The 18957-nt window shown below is 44.6% G+C and overlaps 1 protein-coding gene across 13 annotated transcripts in view; it reads right to left on the bottom strand.

The window, feature by feature from the left end:
* The window catches only part of AFF3 (AF4/FMR2 family member 3), a 607218-nt gene that overhangs the window by 13387 nt on the left and 574874 nt on the right, over positions 1 to 18957 (bottom strand). For all 13 annotated transcript variants that reach the window (XM_029232773.1, XM_029232776.1, XM_029232778.1 and 10 more), the window contains 3 exons: positions 16301 to 16422; positions 5448 to 5511; positions 2770 to 2906 (listed from right to left, as the gene is read on the bottom strand). In XM_029232773.1, the coding sequence (XP_029088606.1) occupies positions 2770 to 2906; positions 5448 to 5511; positions 16301 to 16422 (323 nt within the window). The remainder of the gene's footprint in view (positions 1 to 2769; positions 2907 to 5447; positions 5512 to 16300; positions 16423 to 18957) is intronic.

Raw genomic sequence — 18957 nt, 5'->3', positions numbered from 1 at the left:
CTTGAAGCTCTATCCACTTTTTTTTTTTTTCAGTCCGTTTTCTCTCTGTTGCTCCGATTGGGGGGTAAATTCTACTTTCTGTTCTCAAGTTCATTGATTCTATCCTCTGTCACCTCTACTCTACTACTGAGCCCCTCCAGTGAGATTTTTATTTGTTATATTTCTCAGTTCTTTAATTTCCATTTGGTTCTTTTTCAAAACAACTTCTATTTCTTTGATGAGACTTTCATTTTTTGTTTGTTTCAAGAGAATTTGTAATTTTTTGTTGAAGCATTTTTATGATGGCTGCTTTAAAATCCTTGTCAGATAATTCCAACATCTGATTCATCCTGGTTATTGGTGTCAACTGATTGTCTTTTCTCATCTCAGTTGTGGTTTTCTTGTTTCTTGGTATGATGAGTGAGTTTCTATTGTATCTTGGACATCTTGGCTATTATGTTAGGAGACACCGGGGTCCTGTTTAAATCTTTTCTTTTAAAAGGAAGTCATCCTGTTTAGGTTTAGCAGGCAAGTCATAACCTACGTCTGTGGGCTGTAGTTCCATTTACAATTTAATTTTCATAGGTTTTGTGGTGCAATTTTGATCTGTGGTGGCAGGGTTCCACCCGCCAGTGTCTCCCAGTCACTTGGCGTCCTTTGGTGGAGAAAGGAATTCTCTTGCCTACTGGGACAAAGAACACATCCTAAGCTGGGTACCTGTGGCACGATCCTCCTTGGGGGTGCTCCCAGCTCCCGAGTGTCTCTCAGTGGGGGAGGGGAGTCTCAAACCTGGTGGGCAACATGCAGATTCAAGTGGTATATTAATGCTGTCTTCTAACTCAGATAAGAAAAACTCTTTTTTATCTTAGTTTTTGGAGTAGCTTAAGGGATTCTATTCAATCATCTAGAAAATGCATTGTGTTTTCCACCCACGCAAGGTCCCACGGGTGTGCATATCAGCACCTCCAGTTTATTTGACATCAGGCTTTTATCATTGTTTGGATTCGTTTGTTTGTTTTTTAAAGTCTGAATGCCTTTAGGCAGGCTATGCAGTTCACCAGAGGCCCTGTGACTCGCTTATTTGTTCATTCCTCAAATATTCACTGAGTACATACTATGTTCTAAGATCTTTTCCAGGGGTTATAACCACATACACGAACAGATCAAACAAAAACCAAAAACATCCCTCTGTTTGAGGCACTCACATTCTAGAACACATTATGGCTTTGTGCCTGTCCACTTCCACCCATATTCTTCCATGCCTGCCTGTGGGCATCTGAGTCTGTGCCTTATTCTGAGGAAGAAATGTGAGAATCTAGGATCTCTTAAAGTAATTTTAAGCTTTTTTTTTTTTACTATGGCAATTTCTTTTCTTCACTGCCCAAAATGCTGTACCATGTAAGAAAACGGTATGAAGGAATCACCAATACATTGGTGTAATAGAAATATTTTATTTTATTTATTTATTTATTTATTTATTTATTTTGTGTGTGTGTGTTGTTTTTTTTTTTTTTTGCGGTACGCGGGCCTCTCACTGTTGTGGCCTCTCCCGTTGCGGAGCACAGGCTCCGGACGCTCAGGCCCAGCGGCCACGGCTCACGGGCCCAGCCACTCCGCGGTGTGTGGGATCTTCCCGGACCGGGGCACGAACCCGTGTCCCCTGCATCGGCAGGCGGACTCTCAACCACTGCGCCACCAGGGAAGCCCAATAGAAATATTTTAATAAGAAAAATGGTTGGAGAGTGTTAACTTTCAAAACATTCTTGAGAAGTACTTTTTGAAGATGATGTGTTCTTGATACTGGGATGACAAAGTCAAAGGCTGTCATCCTTTCCTACTTCCTGAAAGAGAACAGTGTAAAATACCAAGGAGCAAACCTGGGCCAATGCATACCAAGAAGGTTAAATTGAGGATGACTAGAAATCTTCCATCTGCAATGGTGAGACATGGTAAACCACATTTACTCTTAGGTTGCCTAGAATTCCAGAATTAGAAAAGTCTCTTAAAGTTAGTTTTGGGAAGGTTTATTTCACATAATGGGTATTAGACATTATCCCAAGCAGTTGAACCAGCTAAAGACATAAAACATATGATGAAGGTTCCCAGTAGTGTTAATGGATGAAATTCCCTTAATGGTTCATTAAAGAGACATTAAGGATGTGCCTTTCCATGTTGCCATCATGGAAGACAAAGAGTCTCCCACCCAAGTCCTTGCTGTGCCCCAGTCAGAAAACCTGCTTCTGCGCATACCACAGGTCTTAACCCAGGCCGGGGGATGGCGCTCACGTCCAAGTCTTAGACCAGAACAACGCCAGCACCTCTTCAGATGGTCTCCTAGGATGGACTTCCTTTCCTAAAATCCCCTTGAATCTTCTTTCCTTTCATTAAATACTCCTGAATCATTTACTGATGAAGTTAGGATTTAGATTATATGAATCTGGATCAGGTTAAAAAAAAAAAAAAGCAGTATGGAGATGTAGTGAATTCAGATTCTGCCACTTCCCAGCTGGGTGAAGTAGACATCTCACATCTCCCTCAGATTCAGCTTCCTTTCTGCAGCCAGTGGGGTTAGAGGAGCTGCCGCCACCCGCCGGCACTCACACAGAGAGCAAAGGAGGCAGCCTCTGCAAAAATGTCTTGCAAGATTGTCCACTCTTATTTGGGGGATGAACATTGGTTCTTGGTAGCTGACAGTGCAGGCTGACATTCTTTTCTGTGTTCACAGCACTTATATACATTCTTCCCTCCACCCCCAACCCCTGGCCCCAAGCAAGAAAATGCAGCGCTTACCTGATGAGCTCAACTGTTTCTGAATACATTGTATAAGGAGATTTGGATTCCATTGGGCCCTGCTCCATTGCATTTCCACACTCAATGAATGACAAGGCTGCTTCAGCATAGTTCAGAGCCTTTCCAAACTTTTCCACCTGATCAAGAGAGTTAATACAGTGTCTTCCTTAGGAATAGTTTTTCAAACAGCATTGTCACATAATCTATACACTTTGAGAAACCTGACTTTGAAGTTCCAAACTCCTGTGAATGGAGCTGAGAGAAGAGAGAAATAGGGTAATACCTTCTCTAGGTATTTTCGCAAATTGCTACTGGTTTAGGGTAAGTGAGTAAATGGTTATACAGAATTATACCAAATCCACAACTGCCAATCAGAATTGTGCAGAGCTTCACGGTTGCTTTAATTTCTGCTGCCCTCTTTCCAACTCCTAATGGTTTGTCAACTTTGCTCCTTGGTCCTCACTGCTGTGCTAAATATATATCTACGTTCATAGGCCTGACTCCATGCAATAGTTTTCACACTTTCGGGGTATACTCTCACTTTGATGGTTTAAGGCCTTCCTTATTATCTTTTACACTACTTGTGACATTTACATCTCCACGCCTTCCTTTAAGTATGTATTTTTTAGTTGTTTCGTTAGCAGTTAGAACGTCACCCTAAGCGTGAGGGTGAGGAGAGAAAGGGAGAGGAGGTAGAGCTCAAGGCATGATTTCAGCTTGAAGGACACAACGTTGAAAATTAATTTAAAAAAGACCTTTTGGGATTATAGGAGGTCCCTAAATTTATGTTAATCTTTACCCATATCAGTGAGGATAACCAAGAATCAGCTTTACGTTCTTAGGTTCTCATAAATCTAAACGTACACATCAGGTTCATGCATGGTTCCATGCATTCTTCCTCTCGGTGGATCACGACACATTCTAGATTTGAATTGCATCATCTCCGCAGTTTTCAAACATTCCTTCATCAATCAAAACAGAATTACACAGATACTCTTAACTACTGATCTAAGTCTTCCCTCTTAAAAAACCTCTCATTATTCATGACACCTCAGGAAAGGGAAATGTAGAGCAGAATTCTCCTGCATTAGCAAGTCAAAATTTTAAACAGCTCATAACCCTAAGAGGCTATAGAGCAATATTTCTTGGCAGTGCTTTCAGATTAAGGAAGTCATTTCTTTCAATAAGTATTTGCTAAAGCACCTGATTCTGTGTGGTCTGTACTTGACACACAAAAGCTCCTTCCAGGAACATATATTTGGAGAGAAAAAACGTGCACTCACAAGATAGCTCAAAGTGCAAGGTAGTCTGTGATTAACTAACCGAATGCAAAGCAAGGAGTCCAATGCCAAAGAGAGGGCAGGAAGGGAGCAAGTGATGGGGCTACAGGGAGGCTGGGGAGGAAACTGGGAAGGAACAGTATGATCTGGCTGAATTTGGGGAGGACACTGAAGGTGTGGGTGTGCGTGCGAGTGAGAGTGTGAGTGTGAGGCTCTGCAGGTGCAAAGACCTGCCAGCTGGCACGAGTCAGGTGTGCTTAGAGGCAGCAGGGGGCCAACATGGCTGGAGCAGAGTATCGCTGGGAAAGGCCAGGTTGGGCAAGATGACACTGACTGAGGAAGCCTGGTAAACACTGGATGATTCAGGCAGGAAATTTCATTCTGCTTTAAAATTCAATGTGACCATGCATCGGTTCCTTCGGGTGACCAGAACTCTCCATCACACTGCGTGACTGTGATGACAGAAACTCTACCTCCTATTTCCCTTCTGTATTTTCTGACACCCTGTGGTTATTTCTCTGTACACCAGTGGACCTAGGCAGTTAGCTTCATATAAATGCATGCTTGGTGGGCAAAATCAGTAGCATTGGGAGGTGGGGCACAGTTATGGCTTAGGCATCTTCAACCCTGGAATAATACCCTGAAGGTCAATTGAAATGCCATATTCACCTCCAGCGCCCTGATTTCACTTACGAGCACTGGAGGGGAGCAGAACTAGAATTACTAGATAGGAAAGACTCCCTTTGGATGAGATCTTCTAACAGAACAACATACGATTTCTTTTAGAAAAAACCAGAAGTGTTTTTCTTTTAGAAAAAACTTTTCTTTTAGAAAAAACCAGAACTCTTGCCTGAAGGCTTTAAGCTTTCTCAAATAAATTATCCAAGTCAGAAAAGTTACTCTCTGAAAACATCAACTCCTACAACTTCAGGGTCTTATGTGCAGTGAAATAGTTTCTGGATTGTCCAGATTCATAGGAAAAATTCATTCTGGCAGGTACATATGAAGAACACAAGTCTTTTTGAAAAGGGATTTGATCCTGGGACCAAGCCAAGTGTTGGCCAGGCTAACAAGGGAGAAATATGCAAACTTGGGTGTTTTCTTTTTAAGGAAAAAAACTATTACCACCCACTGACTCCACTGCCTCTGGTTCCTATTCAAACTTTAGGTCTAAACTGAAATATTAGTTTATCCAGGGCTTCCTCCCAGTCAGACATTATTGGTTGAGGTCATAATTTATTGGGCGATGAGCACTGGATTACATAAACATTTTTGCCTTTAACAGACCCAGCCATCCTTGTAATAGATTTTATAATGACCCTAGCTATGTTGCCCCAGTGATGAAGCTGTGGTACAAACGTCATTTGGAGGAAAGGATCTGGAGAGAAAAGGTCTTACCATTGCATCTGCTTTATGCTTCATTCGCTTAGCTTCTTGCATAAAATAATCTGCACTGCGTGGCCTACGAGGAGAGGGTGATATGAAACGTCATTACTGTGCAAGTGCAAGATCTTTGGAAGATATTCTTTCCTTTGCTCACACTTGAAGCACAATTTCAAGACCCTTCTTAAGACGGAATCAAGTATTTTTCTTTTCTTTTGCATTTCCAAACTACTATAGCCTATATGTAAAAGACTACTATTGTATTTCTCTTAAGTTAGCAATCCAAAACACACTCAATATATGCAAATAAATACATACATTTACAGTGATTTTTAACACGGATCCCCAGTACCTAATTTGCAAATCAGATTTTTTATTGCACGGTTAAGAAAACAAGTGCAAAATCTTATTTCACAGGTTATTTACACAAAACAATCCCTTTTAAATGTAAGGATGGCAAAGGTATCTCATAATAATTGTATGGATATGTACAGGTGAGTATATTTCTGTACCCTTAGGAAAATCAGTGTTGTTTGTATGCATAAATGGTACCCACAGTTGCTTGTATCTCTACATCTAATTATTTTAAAGCTTTGCAATGAAAAACGAAAAGAGGTGCTGCTGTATGATTACATTCCAGTTGTAATAAAGTTAATTGTAAAATGATGTCTTCCTTGTCACAATGCAAACATGGCATGTATTCTCTCTAGTTCTGATTAACTGGCTGGTAAACATGCACACCAGACATGCGCATTATTAAAACAATAACCCTGGCCAGCGCCGACTCTGCTGGGAGGTGAAGGGAATTCATCCAGAGATGGATGTGAGTGTGTGACATGACCCCAAGTTACACTAAAGCACTCATCAGACAGTAACTTTAAATGCTTCATTGGACAAATTTTTTTAAATCTACATACTTTAGGTACCATCAGCATAAACTTGTTTTGCATTATGGGTCTTTATATATTCAGTAAACTTGACCTATTCATGTACACACCATAAGCCAGGACCCCCTGAATGGGAGATGAGATGTAAGTAGCAATATTAATCATGAACTGTTTAACCTATTTAATGCACTTATTTTGAACTGCCTTCTTTCAGCTAAGGCGTCTTTTCCCCAATGCAGTATTAGGGAGTCAGAGCGTCCTTTTATCCTAAGGGGTCAAAAGGCTTAGAAAAATCACACATACCATGTCAATGACATTACCATCCAAAACTATAATCCTCAGTTGAATGGTTTTAATCAATCAGTCAAACAAATAAACAAACCAGGATCAAAGCAAATACTTAATTTTGAGTCACAAATCACAGAGGCAAGAAAAAGACCTTGGTTTTCTGTCTCTTCTTCCGCATAAAATATTGTCAGTACTGTGGTAACATGCTGGGAATTTTTAACTTTTCCAACAAAGAAATGAGGAACGTGGCTGCAGGATTTCCCTAATGTGCATAATGAAACTCTGTTTCTCGATCATGAGCCCTTCACCATTTTTCCTGCCGTGCAGGCCTGGACTCTTTCATTCATCATGATGGGTCTTCGTTGGTGGGTAAGGCCTGAGGTTTCCTTCAAAGGAAGGCCCTGCTCTGACCGGCTCTTCCTGTTCTAGTTTATTTCCTCAACGTTCACGCTTCTTCCATTTGAATGGCGTTTTAGTTGACTTTCACGATGGTTTATTCTTCTCTGTCCACATATTGACCTTTGAACACATACTGGCTATCTGTGGGGTCTTTGATGCCGACTGTGGCAATTTACATTATTTTTGTTCTTGTTTTTTGTTGTTTAATGGACTGACTTAATTTTTCTGAGCAGTTGTAGGCTCCAAGCAAAATGAAGTGGAAAGTACGAAAAGTTCCTGTGTACCTCGTGCTTCTGCATGTGCACAACCTCCCTCACTACCAACATCCCCACCAGAGCAGCACATTTGTTACAATCGATAAACCGAAACTGACATATCATCATCACCGAAAGTCCACAGTTTACATTTGGGTTCACTCTTGGCGTTGCACTTTCTGTGAGTTCTGAGAAATGTATAATGACACGTATCCACCGTTATAGTATCACACAGAAGAGTTTCATGCCTTAAAAATCCTCTGCAATATCTTTCGTTTGTCCTTTTGCTGAATGCCCCGAAGCAGAAGGCCAGACCTACCTCTGCCCAAACCCAGATCTGACTCCTGAGCTTCAGATGGGGTCCTGGAGCCTATTTGTTCAGGACAAGAGTTCAGGCATCTCCATCCATCTCTCCCCGGTTATCAAATGCTATGAATGCTCCCTCGTAAACATCCCTTTCTTTCCCCAATGACCATATCCACCAAGTCTAGGCTTTCATCACCTCTCCTGGCCTCTAGTTTCACACCCACCCAATCTATTCTGAGCTTTAAGCCTTGACCAATGTTTGTAAAACGTGGCTTTCATTATATCACCATCCTACTCACAGACCTAAAATCCATCTCCAGGGCCTATGAATTCCAATCGCAGTTCAGGTCTCCAATCATCTTGCCTAACCCTCTTAACCGCACCACTTACTCACCACGTCCCTCAGCCACAGCCAGAGAGGTGTCCTCACTGTCTGGCTGACGTGCCATGGCTGCCTTAGAAGCTCTGCTCACCCTTTCCGTCCTTCCTGGAACACTCACCTCTCTGCTCGTTCATTAAGCGCTTTGATGAGCCAGATGTTACCTGTCCCGCAAATTCTTAGGCCATAAGGCCTTCTTGGTAATTTTGGTCCACGATCAGCTATGTCTTTCCTGATCTCAGATACCACCTCTTGTTTACACTTCACTTCCAGGCATTTAATTACCTTCTGCTGTCCTGGGCTACAGTCACTGCACGTATGCAACTTTGCAGCTGGACCATTTTCAGCGGGGGCCCTGTTGTAGACCTCTTTGATCTTCCCCACCTTGTAGTTTTAGGTACATGGTAGAAGAGAAATGAACACCCCCCCCCACTTGCATTCATATTTTGAGTTTCAAAGAGAGAGAGATGGGGTGCAGCCTCGAAGGCAATAAGCCAGAGAACATCTCCATGGCAACCTGAAATTCTCCACATCATTATCTGTCCCACACTCCAGTAGAGGAATTTGGTCGTTTTTCTCTTGCCCTGTTTTTTGTAGACCTCGTCACTAACGGATCATCATTTTTTCAAATGCATTTCGTTCTCACGAACGAATTACTTTGGTAATAAGCAAAGGCATCTGTTAGCCTTCTTAGTTACCCCTGGGGTGGCAGTGGCACTTAATTCCTAATACGGGTACCTTAATCCATGCTGTTTTATCTGCAGCATGTAGGTGTATCCTTTAAACCTGAGATGGAGGCTGAGTCGCAAACTCTCACAGTGGTGTAGGTGGATAAGTAACACATCTATTTTCTGACTACATCACAGCAGCTACAACATTAACCTGAGATGCTGAAGAAATGTACTATCAGGGCCTGTTTAGGATCACATAAGAATTCTCATCTTTGCATCTAATGGAGGGCTTATTACACTGAGTCACTGAAGATTGCTTGATGATTGGCCCATTTGTTTTCCTTTCAGGTGATTTCTAGAGCCACACTCCTAGATCAGATCATTATAAAGGCAACGGGATGATGGGATGTCACCCGGATTGTCCGGCAAGGCAGTGGACACGTGCTGTCATGAAGGCATCACTCCGACGGTGACTTTCAAGTCGGCAGGAAAGTAAAACTGCTGTCACCATTGTGGCAGTTACAAAATATAACACGGCACAGGCACTAAAATGAATCTAACGATCGCAGCGTTCAAACTCATTTTTCATTGAATCTTCTTTCTTTTCTTTCACATGGAAAACTTAGAGTTTTGCTTTTCATTGTGATCATAAGGTTCTTCACATCGTTTCTCACAGCGATGGTATTTGATGATACGTGAGCAACCCTAAGAAAAGTACAGTTCAGCATCATGCATGTAACTAACCGTGTCTCTGGGGCTCTTCAGAAGCTGGGCTTGAGTGATCCAAAAGCCAAAGCCGAGCCACGTGTATCTTTGTTATAAGAGCTCTCGGCAGCAAAAAAAAATGGGAGCACTTGATCCAGAGGGAATGTGCCCTCCTCACCTCTCAATGCCCCCACCTACACACGAGCCACCTTAGTTCTAAGCAGCGGCGGGGGCTGAGCTACCCTAAAACTTCTTCTGGCACCAGCGTATTACAGCAACCTCGCTCTTTGTTCTCCTTTGTGGCTGAGATGGAGTTGAACGCTCTCCCACGGAGAGGCTGGCAGGCTGCTTTCTGTGCTTCCTACCTCTGTGAAATGCACCTCCTCAGCAAAACCAGCCTGTTTTGTGAAAACTGGCAGAGATGGCGAACTCAACGTGTCTGAACAAACGGGTTCCTTGGCATAGCAGAAGTGGGGATCATTTTCTTAGGGAAGTTGAAATCCAAATCAGACAACTAGGCAACTGCACACCAAATGAATTCGTCATCTGATAGCCTGTCAGCTTGTCAGTTAATAAGTCCCCGAGGTGTTACTGTGGCCCAAGCTGTGGGGTACTTTCTTTACCAAGAAGAACACGTAAGAAGTGAGGTAATTGTTTTTCACGCACTGAGTAAGTGGATGCTGCTGACGAGGGCACTGCACAGCCAGGGACCCCGGTGCTGCCGTTGGCTTTATGAGTGCTTTCCGAAGGAAGCAGGAAGACTGCTTTCGGCAGCAAGGATTCAAACGCAGCTTTTGTTTCTACAGCCTTGATGTTGGCTGGGACCCCCGAGTCCCTGGCTTCTCAGAAGCATAAGCAATCACTCATTGTGTCTCCTACAGGCCACAGGCTCTTGCAGGTGACTCCTCTCTCGGCCACACATAGAAAACGGCGTGTGCTTTCCAGGACACACAGGCTAAATGGCAGGTTTTTGTCACGTGAGCATAAGCAACTTTCTATCGAAATGGAAACACATCAGTTTGATTGTTGTTCTTCTCTGGGTGTGATATTTAACAAATGAATTTATTTACAAAACAGAAACAGACTCACAGACTTAGAAAACAAACTTATGGTTACCAAAGGGGAAAGGCGGGGTCAGGGATAAATTAGGAGCTTGGGATTAACATATACACACTCCTATATATACAATATATAATCGATGAGGACCTACTATATAGCACAGGGGACTCTACTCATTACTCTGTAATAACCTATATGGGAAAAGAATCTGAAAAAGGATATATGAATATGTATAATTAAATCACTTTGCTGTACACCTGAAACTAACACAACATTGTAAACCAACCGTATTCCAACATAAAATCAAAAAGTAAAAAAGGGCTTCCCTGGTGGTGCAGTGGTTAAGAATCCGCCTGCCGATGCAGGGGACACGGGTTCGAACCCTGGTCTGGGAAGATGCCACATGCCGCAAAGCAGCTAAGCTCGTGCGCCGCAACTACTGAGCCTGTGCTCTAGAGCCCGCGAGCCACAACTACTGAAGCCCACGTGCCTAGAGCCCATGCTCCGCGACAAGAGAAGCCACCGCAATGAGAAGCCCACGCACCGCAAGGAAGAGTAGCCCCCGTTCGCCGCAACTAGAGGAAGCCCGCACGCAGCAACAAAGACCCAACGCAGCCAAAGATAAATACATAAAATAAAATAAACCATGATAACTGTAGAAAAACGACTGATAAAAATTAATCAAAAGAGATAAAATCATTTTACAAGCCCTTAAAATGATCAGAGAGCTCAGATTTCAATCAGGGAGATCTAAAAGGTCTTGTCCCCAACTCCTGCCCTCCCAACACCCCCAGCCAAGTCCTTTTTTTCCCCTTTCTTTCTGTATTGGTTAGAAAAAAATAAAAACCTGGCTGAGAGGGGTCCATAAGTGAAAAAATTCCATATGAAGAACAGAAAGGCACATGAATGGTGTATCAGGAAAGGTGGGGTCCAGCTTTGAAGCGACTGGGAAGGGGAGCCCCTCGGGAGAGGAAGAACGGCCACAGCACGCCCTCCGTGGGCGCGCCTTGCCTCGATGTAACATCACCTACTCAAGGATTTCAGTTGGTGTCCTCTCACTCAATCATCTGGCCTTTCACATACAGGAATCTTCCACCCTCTATAAAATTTAAACACTTTTAGCTATGAGGCTGCTGAGCATCATATCACAAATGCCGACTCCCTCTTCCTGCCCTGCCAGCCACATCTCCCAGGCCAGGGCTTCAGCACCGCGTGGCGAGGGAGTCTTTTCTCGGCGTAGGGGGGTTTAAGTGGTTGGGCTCCTGGTATTGGTGCCACGGGGACAGATGGGGCGTTTGCTGGCGTGGCTGGATGTGATGATCATGACTGACTCTTCCTGGTGAAATGTGGGCAGGAGACAGCACATCCTTCTGGAAACAGCGGGCAGGGCTGGCACCCGGGGTTCTCTGGCTCCCCAGCACAGCAATATGGCACGTGGGAAGAGAGGCCAAGCATTTCACCACTCAGCTCTGCTCTGACGTCTGTACTGAGGACTTCGTGACACGATTGTTCCCTGGATTTTCCAGCGCCAAGAACTCCCCTGTCACTAATTATGACACCAAGTAATTTACAGCTCACGGCTCTGCACTAATAAGATCCGTTTCTAGGCTTTGAGTTGCATCAAGCGCTGTCACTCATGGACATAAATCCTTACAGATTTTTTTTAAACAGAAGTTTGGTAATTACACCAGTGTCACCTTAAAATCAGGGCTCTCGAGGAGAGGAAGTGGCGCACGGCTAAACGTCAGGGGTGATCCTGCAGGATAGGCTGACCTGGATCACAGTTTTAAAACAAATTATTCGGTTCAGTTCCATCTACATCCTGAACGGGTAAGTGGCCTAGGAAAAGGGCCTGGAAGCCCGTGAATTTAAATTGACTTGCATGTAGTAGATTCCTTACATTCATGGAGAGAGAAAGAAAAAAAGATGCAGGCATTACCCCCTGGGAATGTTATTCTAATTCAGCTGGGGCCATTCAACGGTTGTTATTTGAGTGCCCACTGGAATCGGGCGGCCCTTTGTCTGAATCTCATGTTTATTCAACCGTTAACGAGTATTTGTAATACAAAAGGATGAGTTTACTTTTTTAAAAAAAGCTACTTGATGTGGCTTTAAAAGTCACATGACAGGATGGCATCTGTTACTCACTGGAGCACTATAACTGGATTTCCATCAACTCTAAATCATTCCGCTGCTAATTCTCTAGTTCTTTCTTTCCTTCTGGTGGCCTCTCTTTGGTCATGTCACTGCCTGTTGACACCTCTAGTGAGGAGAAGTCAAGGAAAATGATAGGAGCCAGGTCATGGTCCTTGAAGCTGGTGCAGAGCAGAGAGGTAGCAGGAGGCGGCTAAGGTTGTGGTCCCGGGGAAGCTTCCTGGAGAGGCCACCCATATGCCTCCATCTTCCCTCAATTAATAACTGAGAATGAATCAATCATATACCCTTGTTCCTACCACTGGACCTCAGAACACACCAACTGAACCTGGGAGACACTTTACATACTTTTAGGTGACTTCCTAGACCAGTGACCTCTTTATTATTATTATTTTTAAAAAATTTATTTATTTATTTGGTTGCACCGGTCTTAGTTGTGGCAGGTGGGCTCCTCAGTTGTGGCATGTGAACTCAAAGTTACGGCATGCATGTGGGATCTAGTTCCCTGACCAGGGATCAAACCTGGGCCCTCTGCATTGGGAGCGTGGAGTCTTAACCACTGTGCCCCCAGGGAAGTCCCCCCAGTGATCTCTTAACGGACATATTTTTATTGTTCCAATGAAGAGACAATGCCTGTTTTTGCTTTTCAAGCTTGAAGAATCTTCCCACGACTTTCTCAGTTCAGCAGTTAAGCGGCTGTTTGAGTTGCATGTTTCTCTTACTGTCATGGATTTCAAATCAATTGGGACATGTGGCCACTGGAAGATGTCTCTCTCTATATATGATGGATGTGAAAGAGTGCTTTTTTATTCTATTGTATCTTTATCCATAAAGGGAGAAACACTGTATTGTAGCTGCCAGCCAGAAAAATCACACACATTGCTAATGGGAAGAACGAATGATAACAGCCTCTTGGTTGATACAGATAGGGACAAAATTATATTAGCTGCAGTCCCAGCAGACTGAGAAACATTTCCTCTTGTAGACAGTCCAAGACACTGCAGGTAGAAGTAGGACCATTTAGTTGTTGCTGTTTCAGACTTAGCTTTCTGGTCCATACACTGGGAAATTCCTTACATTTTAATTTCCCATACATGTGTGTGTTTAAACACCATGCCCTTGATACATTTGATGCTCTGGGTACCTTACTGTCAAATGCACGTGTGTTTGTTCATGTTGTAGATTATGACTGCTTCTCCTTTTTTTTTTTTTGCTCCCTGAGTCCAGATCTTTTATAATACCTGCAACTTTCTTTTTCCTTTTAAATTTATTTTTTATTGGGCTTCCCTGGTGGCGCAGTGGTTGAGAGTCCGCCTGCCGATGCAGGGGACACGGGTTCGTGTCCCGGTTCGGGAAGATCCCACGTGCCGTGGAGTGGCTGGGCCCGTGAGCCATGGCCGCTGAGCCTGCGCGTCCGGAGCCTGTGCTCCGCAACGGCAAAGGCCACAACAGTGAGAGGCCCACGTACCGCAAAAAAAAAAAATTTATTGAAGTATAGTGGATTTACAATGTCGTATTAATTTCTGCTGTACAGCAAAGTGACTCAGTTATACACACACACACATATATATATATACATTCTTATTTATATTCTTTTCCATTATGGTTTATCTCAGGACACTGAATATAGTCCCCTGTGCTATCCAGTAGGACCTTCTTGTTTATCCATTCTATACATAATAGTTTGCATCTACTAACCCCAAACCCCCAGTCCATCCCTTCCCATCTGCAAGCTTCTTGAGATGAATACGGGCAGTTTTGGGACTGGTAAAAATGACACGTTGGCTTTGAATGATGTCTAGAGCCCCATTTCCATTCTTATAAAGACTTGATTTGTAAGATAAGTATAATTGTTTTTAATTCCTCAAAGAACTGGGTTGCAACCTAAACGATATGGAGGCTGACCCATCCATATAACTACTTTTTCTTCAATTTGCTTAATATTAGGAAAAGCATCTTTAATTAAGATGAAAATCAAAAGATTCCTATATCTTCTGAATGCAAATTTCCACACTGTCATTAAACACGATTCTAATCTCCTGTTTTTGCAAACGGTTAAAGCTCCCTTGAACAATTTACACCACCAAACCCTAATTATATATGGAGTTGACTGCCTGATTGTACTCCCATTACACGCCCACCACCCTGGGGATTAATTACCACCTCCCTTGATGCCCGGGGCAGCGGGCAAGGAGGGGAAGGGGAGGTGCTGAGGGTCAGGAGAGAGCGTGCTTGGGGTTGAGTGCAGCTGCGGCAGCCACGGAAAGAGGAGAAAAACACACGTCCTCCTGGGCCACCCTTACACTTTGGTAAAACCAATTATCTGGGAACGTGTTCAATAAAGAAACAAAATAATGTGGATTTGGCTTTGAACCCTCAAAGTCTGTGCCCTAAGTAGCTTAATGAAGTCCAAGCAGGGCTTGAGGGCTACAACTCGGTATTCTTTTTTTTTTTTTTTTTTTGCAGTACGCGGGCCTCTCACTGTTGTGGCCTCTCCCGTTGCGGAGCACAGGCTCCGGACGCACAGGCTCAGCGGCCATGGCTCACGGGCCCAGCCGCTCCGCGGCATGTGGGATCTTCCCGGACCGGGGCACGAACCCGCGTCCCCTGCATCGGCAGGTGGACTCTCAACCACTGCACCACCAGGGAAGCCCTAACTCGGTATTCTTGCTTCTTGGAGGTGAACCAACTGATCGTGCCTATACTCTGAGTGAAGATAGGATTGGAAAGTAGGATGGGAGGGAGATGAGGGTGGAAGAGTCATCACCACCACGCTGAGCTTTCACTTCTCAGGTGGTCACGCTCAGGAGAGACCATCTCACTGGATCTCAGAAGAGCCCGTCATGACAGTCACTTTTTCCGATTAGGAAGCTGGGACTCAGAGACATTTAGCACCATTTTATTTTCTGACTTTGGGTGAGGGTCGTGGCTTACAGTCTGTCCCCTCAGCCAGACTGTCAACAGTCAGAGAGCAGGGTGTTCTCTCACTGTTGCCCGCTGCTCCACGCTGGGATTTAAGGGCATGCCTCAAACACACACACACTGCACGCTTGGTGAACGGCTCAAATTGAAAGGCGGATTCAAGGCGAACTCTTGAAACCATACCTGCTGCCTTCCAGGCTTGTCCTTGACACATATTTTTTCCCCAAGAGCCTAAATAATTTTCAGTATCATTTTATCATTTCTCATTTGTCATTTTCAGCATCTCCAGAGCATTCCAGGATGTTAATTTATTCCTTTTCTTTTGTTTCTCCTCCTCTTAAATCCATGCCGGGAACGGAACTAATACTTGGGTTTCGGTGTTAGGACTGGGAGATGGATGACAGGATATCTTCTCCTGTATAAGAACTGTTTACACTTTTATAAAGACTACAGCATTTTAGAGAAAAAAAAAAAGCTTTCAGGAGTGAATCGCTATTATTCTTTGCCTGTTATAATTTACAAAAACAAAAAATGCTTCTCCTTCTGGCAGCACACAACCCCAAAATGCAGGGGCTTAGAAATATGACTCATTGATGCCACTTAGCTTAGTTTTCTGACATCCTGGAGGCAGCCCTGTTAGCCCTGGTTGTTCTATTCACTCAGAAGTCTCCCAGGACTCAGGGGTACACTTGGAGTGAAGCTGCAATTCCCTTCGAGAGGGTGACATTTAACAGATGAGATCACATGACAGAAATGGCCACCCCGTGGATCAGACGCATATTAAACCATCTCCCTGCTCCCACTGATCTGGCCCTCACCGTACCAACCAAGGGTCCACACTTACATGTCATCGAAGATGAGTTTCTGCCTCTTGCAGTCCCTGTGGCCGTTGGAGCCTGGAGACCATGGCTCTGTCTGTGGCCGTGACTTGTGGAGAACGTTTTCGGAATTGCTGTGAGCCGCTTTCTAAACAACAAACAAACACACCTGTATTTGAGAAACTGGCCACCTGGCCGAAGGAGCAACCTGTTAGAATCGCTTGTGTTCTGTGTTCTAGGTTAGAGCTGATGGTGCTTTCCTCGTTGAAATAAAGAAGAAGTACTTGCACTACAGGTCTCAAGCTGGAGGCTTTTACATACGTGGTCAAATATCATTCCCGGGACATCAAAAGGGCACTCTCTTGGGCTTCCCTGGTGGCGCAGTGGTTGAGAGTCCGCCTGCCGATGCAGGGGACGCGGGTTCGTGCCCCGGTCCGGGAAGATCCCACATGCCGCGGAGCGGCTGGGCCCGTGAGCCATGGCCGCTGAGCCTTTGTGTCCGGAGCCTGTGCTCCGCGACGGGAGAGGCCACAACAAGTGAGAGGCCCGCGTACCGCAAAAAAAAAAAAAAAAAAAAAAAAGGAATCTCAGTGTGCCCACTCCCGCAGATCCAGATCTTGAACTCGCCCAAGCTCAGATGGCTATTGTGGGTGGAGGCTGGGGGCTTAGGATTCAGGCTCCTACGCTTCCCAGTTGGCTAGACCCATGGTTGTCCAAATGGACTGCATCAGAATCACCGTTAACACACAGCCAGCTGGGCCTCACCGCCAGCATCTCTGACTCAGTACGTCTGGGGAAGAGCCTGACAACATGCATTGCTAACAAGTTCCAGGTGATGCTGGTCCAGGAGCCAAGCTCTCAGAACCACTGAGCTATAATCATCCCTCACAAAAGAGGTCATTCAGGTCACAATTGACTGGTTCTCATCAGCTGTCTGTGAAGAACAGGGAGAGCCAAAGGGAATCGCTAGAAATTATTTAAGATGTGTTTTAAGAAGGAACACTCTGGATCTGGGGAAAAATGGAAACACCCTTTTTCCTGGAGATGGGGACATTATAGAGAGCACCTACTGTGTGCTGCCGTCTGGATAATAAAACACCCCTGTTTTAGTTAGGAGATTCAAATGGATTCCTCTGAAGTAATTAAGGTGGAGTGTATATCAATGTTTCTTTAAATATGGACCGATTTTATGTGTAGATCAAGCCTCTTTGTTATGAGAGCCTCCAGGACTCTGGGCATTTCCTTTCTGGCATGCAGGGTAGTAAATTACGGATGTGTGTGAGCCCTGCTCTAAGTGGCTCTCCCCAGCTAGACTGTAAGCTATCCTGCAGGCAGAGACTGAACCCTTTAGATCATCAGTGCGTCTCTGTTATGTAGCAAAGTGCCTGGGACACAATAAATACTTCCTTGATAAACGCCCGTTCAGTGAAAAGAATGCCTCAATAAAGTCTATCATTGTTTTACGATTCTCTGCATATCATAGTTGCTTGTGATTGAAGGATCTAGAGGCAAAGAAAAGTTGTGTTTGGTTTAAAATTGGAATCGTTAGCTTTTTATTTGTTTTTTCTAATATGGTCTTCTCAGATTCGTGTATCCTAGAACCAAAGATAATTGCTCCCAAATGAGGGTGCATGAAGCGGTTAATTTCCTGATGTTCAGTAAGATTTAGGCTCTTGCCCGACCATCTACCAACTTTTTTTGCCTCTTTAATTCATGGGATAAAGCATGACATGCTGCCTCCCACCACCTTCTTTGCAGAGTCCTATTGCCAAGTCTCATTTCTCCCTGCCTCACAAAGCCCCACTGGTTTTGAGAGGCACAGGGGGAAGAGTTTGGAATTAAATCATGTACCTGGAGGATGCACGGTCCAGGGCCGCCCGCTGTTAGATGGAGGGTGGCAGGAAGAGGAACTTGCATGCAGCGTTAGCTGCACAGGCGTCCATAGGGGTTGGGTTCTTCAGGCGGTGCTGCCTCATTGAAATCTTACACCGCCGTTTTGCAAATGAAACAGGCTCAAGAGATTAAGCAACCGGCCCACGGTCACATGGTGACTAAGCTATGAGGCTAGAGGGGAACCCAGGTTCCCAGGGGAATACAGCGTGTTGGAATCACCCTTGACAAAGTCACTGGAAGAGGAGTGGTGGCAGCTGTCCCACCCTGGTCACCACATTGGTCACTGAGGGCAGCAGGGAGCCCTGCAACTTTGGCCTTGGGCTCCAATCCTGGATTTAGCTCTGCCCCAGGGCAAGAAATCTTTTCCAACAGAAAGATTGGTTGATCCCAAACTCCCAATTTACTTTGTCCTGGGAGAGTTACGTTAGGGCTAATTCTTTTCAGGATGGGAAATGAGGTCCTCCAAAGAGTGTTCCTAAGCAGAAGAGGCTTAAAATGCCTCCTCCGTTTCTTCAGCGGCTGCCTGGGCGACAGGCGAAGAGCAGCTGCTTTGCCAGGTCTTCCCAGACCAGCCTTTAGGGCTGCTTTGCGGGACCTCACTGGTCACCACGTATCAATGTAATCTTCCTCGACCAGGACAGGCTCCCATCGGTAATCCACCCGTTGGACCAAACGGAGGTATGATGCCACCGCAGCCAGGCATCCCACAGCAACGAGGAATGAGACTCCCAATGCCGCCTCATGGTCAGTACGGCGGTCATCCCCAAGGCGTGCCAGGTTACCTTCCTGG

The sequence above is a fragment of the Monodon monoceros genome, unplaced genomic scaffold (assembly GCF_005190385.1).
Source record: "Monodon monoceros isolate NGI ecotype Baffin Bay Population unplaced genomic scaffold, NGI_Narwhal_1 Super_Scaffold_19, whole genome shotgun sequence".
Taxonomy (NCBI): domain Eukaryota; kingdom Metazoa; phylum Chordata; class Mammalia; order Artiodactyla; family Monodontidae; genus Monodon; species Monodon monoceros.
Note: the sequence above shows the minus strand (reverse complement) of the source record. Positions and strands in the feature narration are given on the sequence as shown.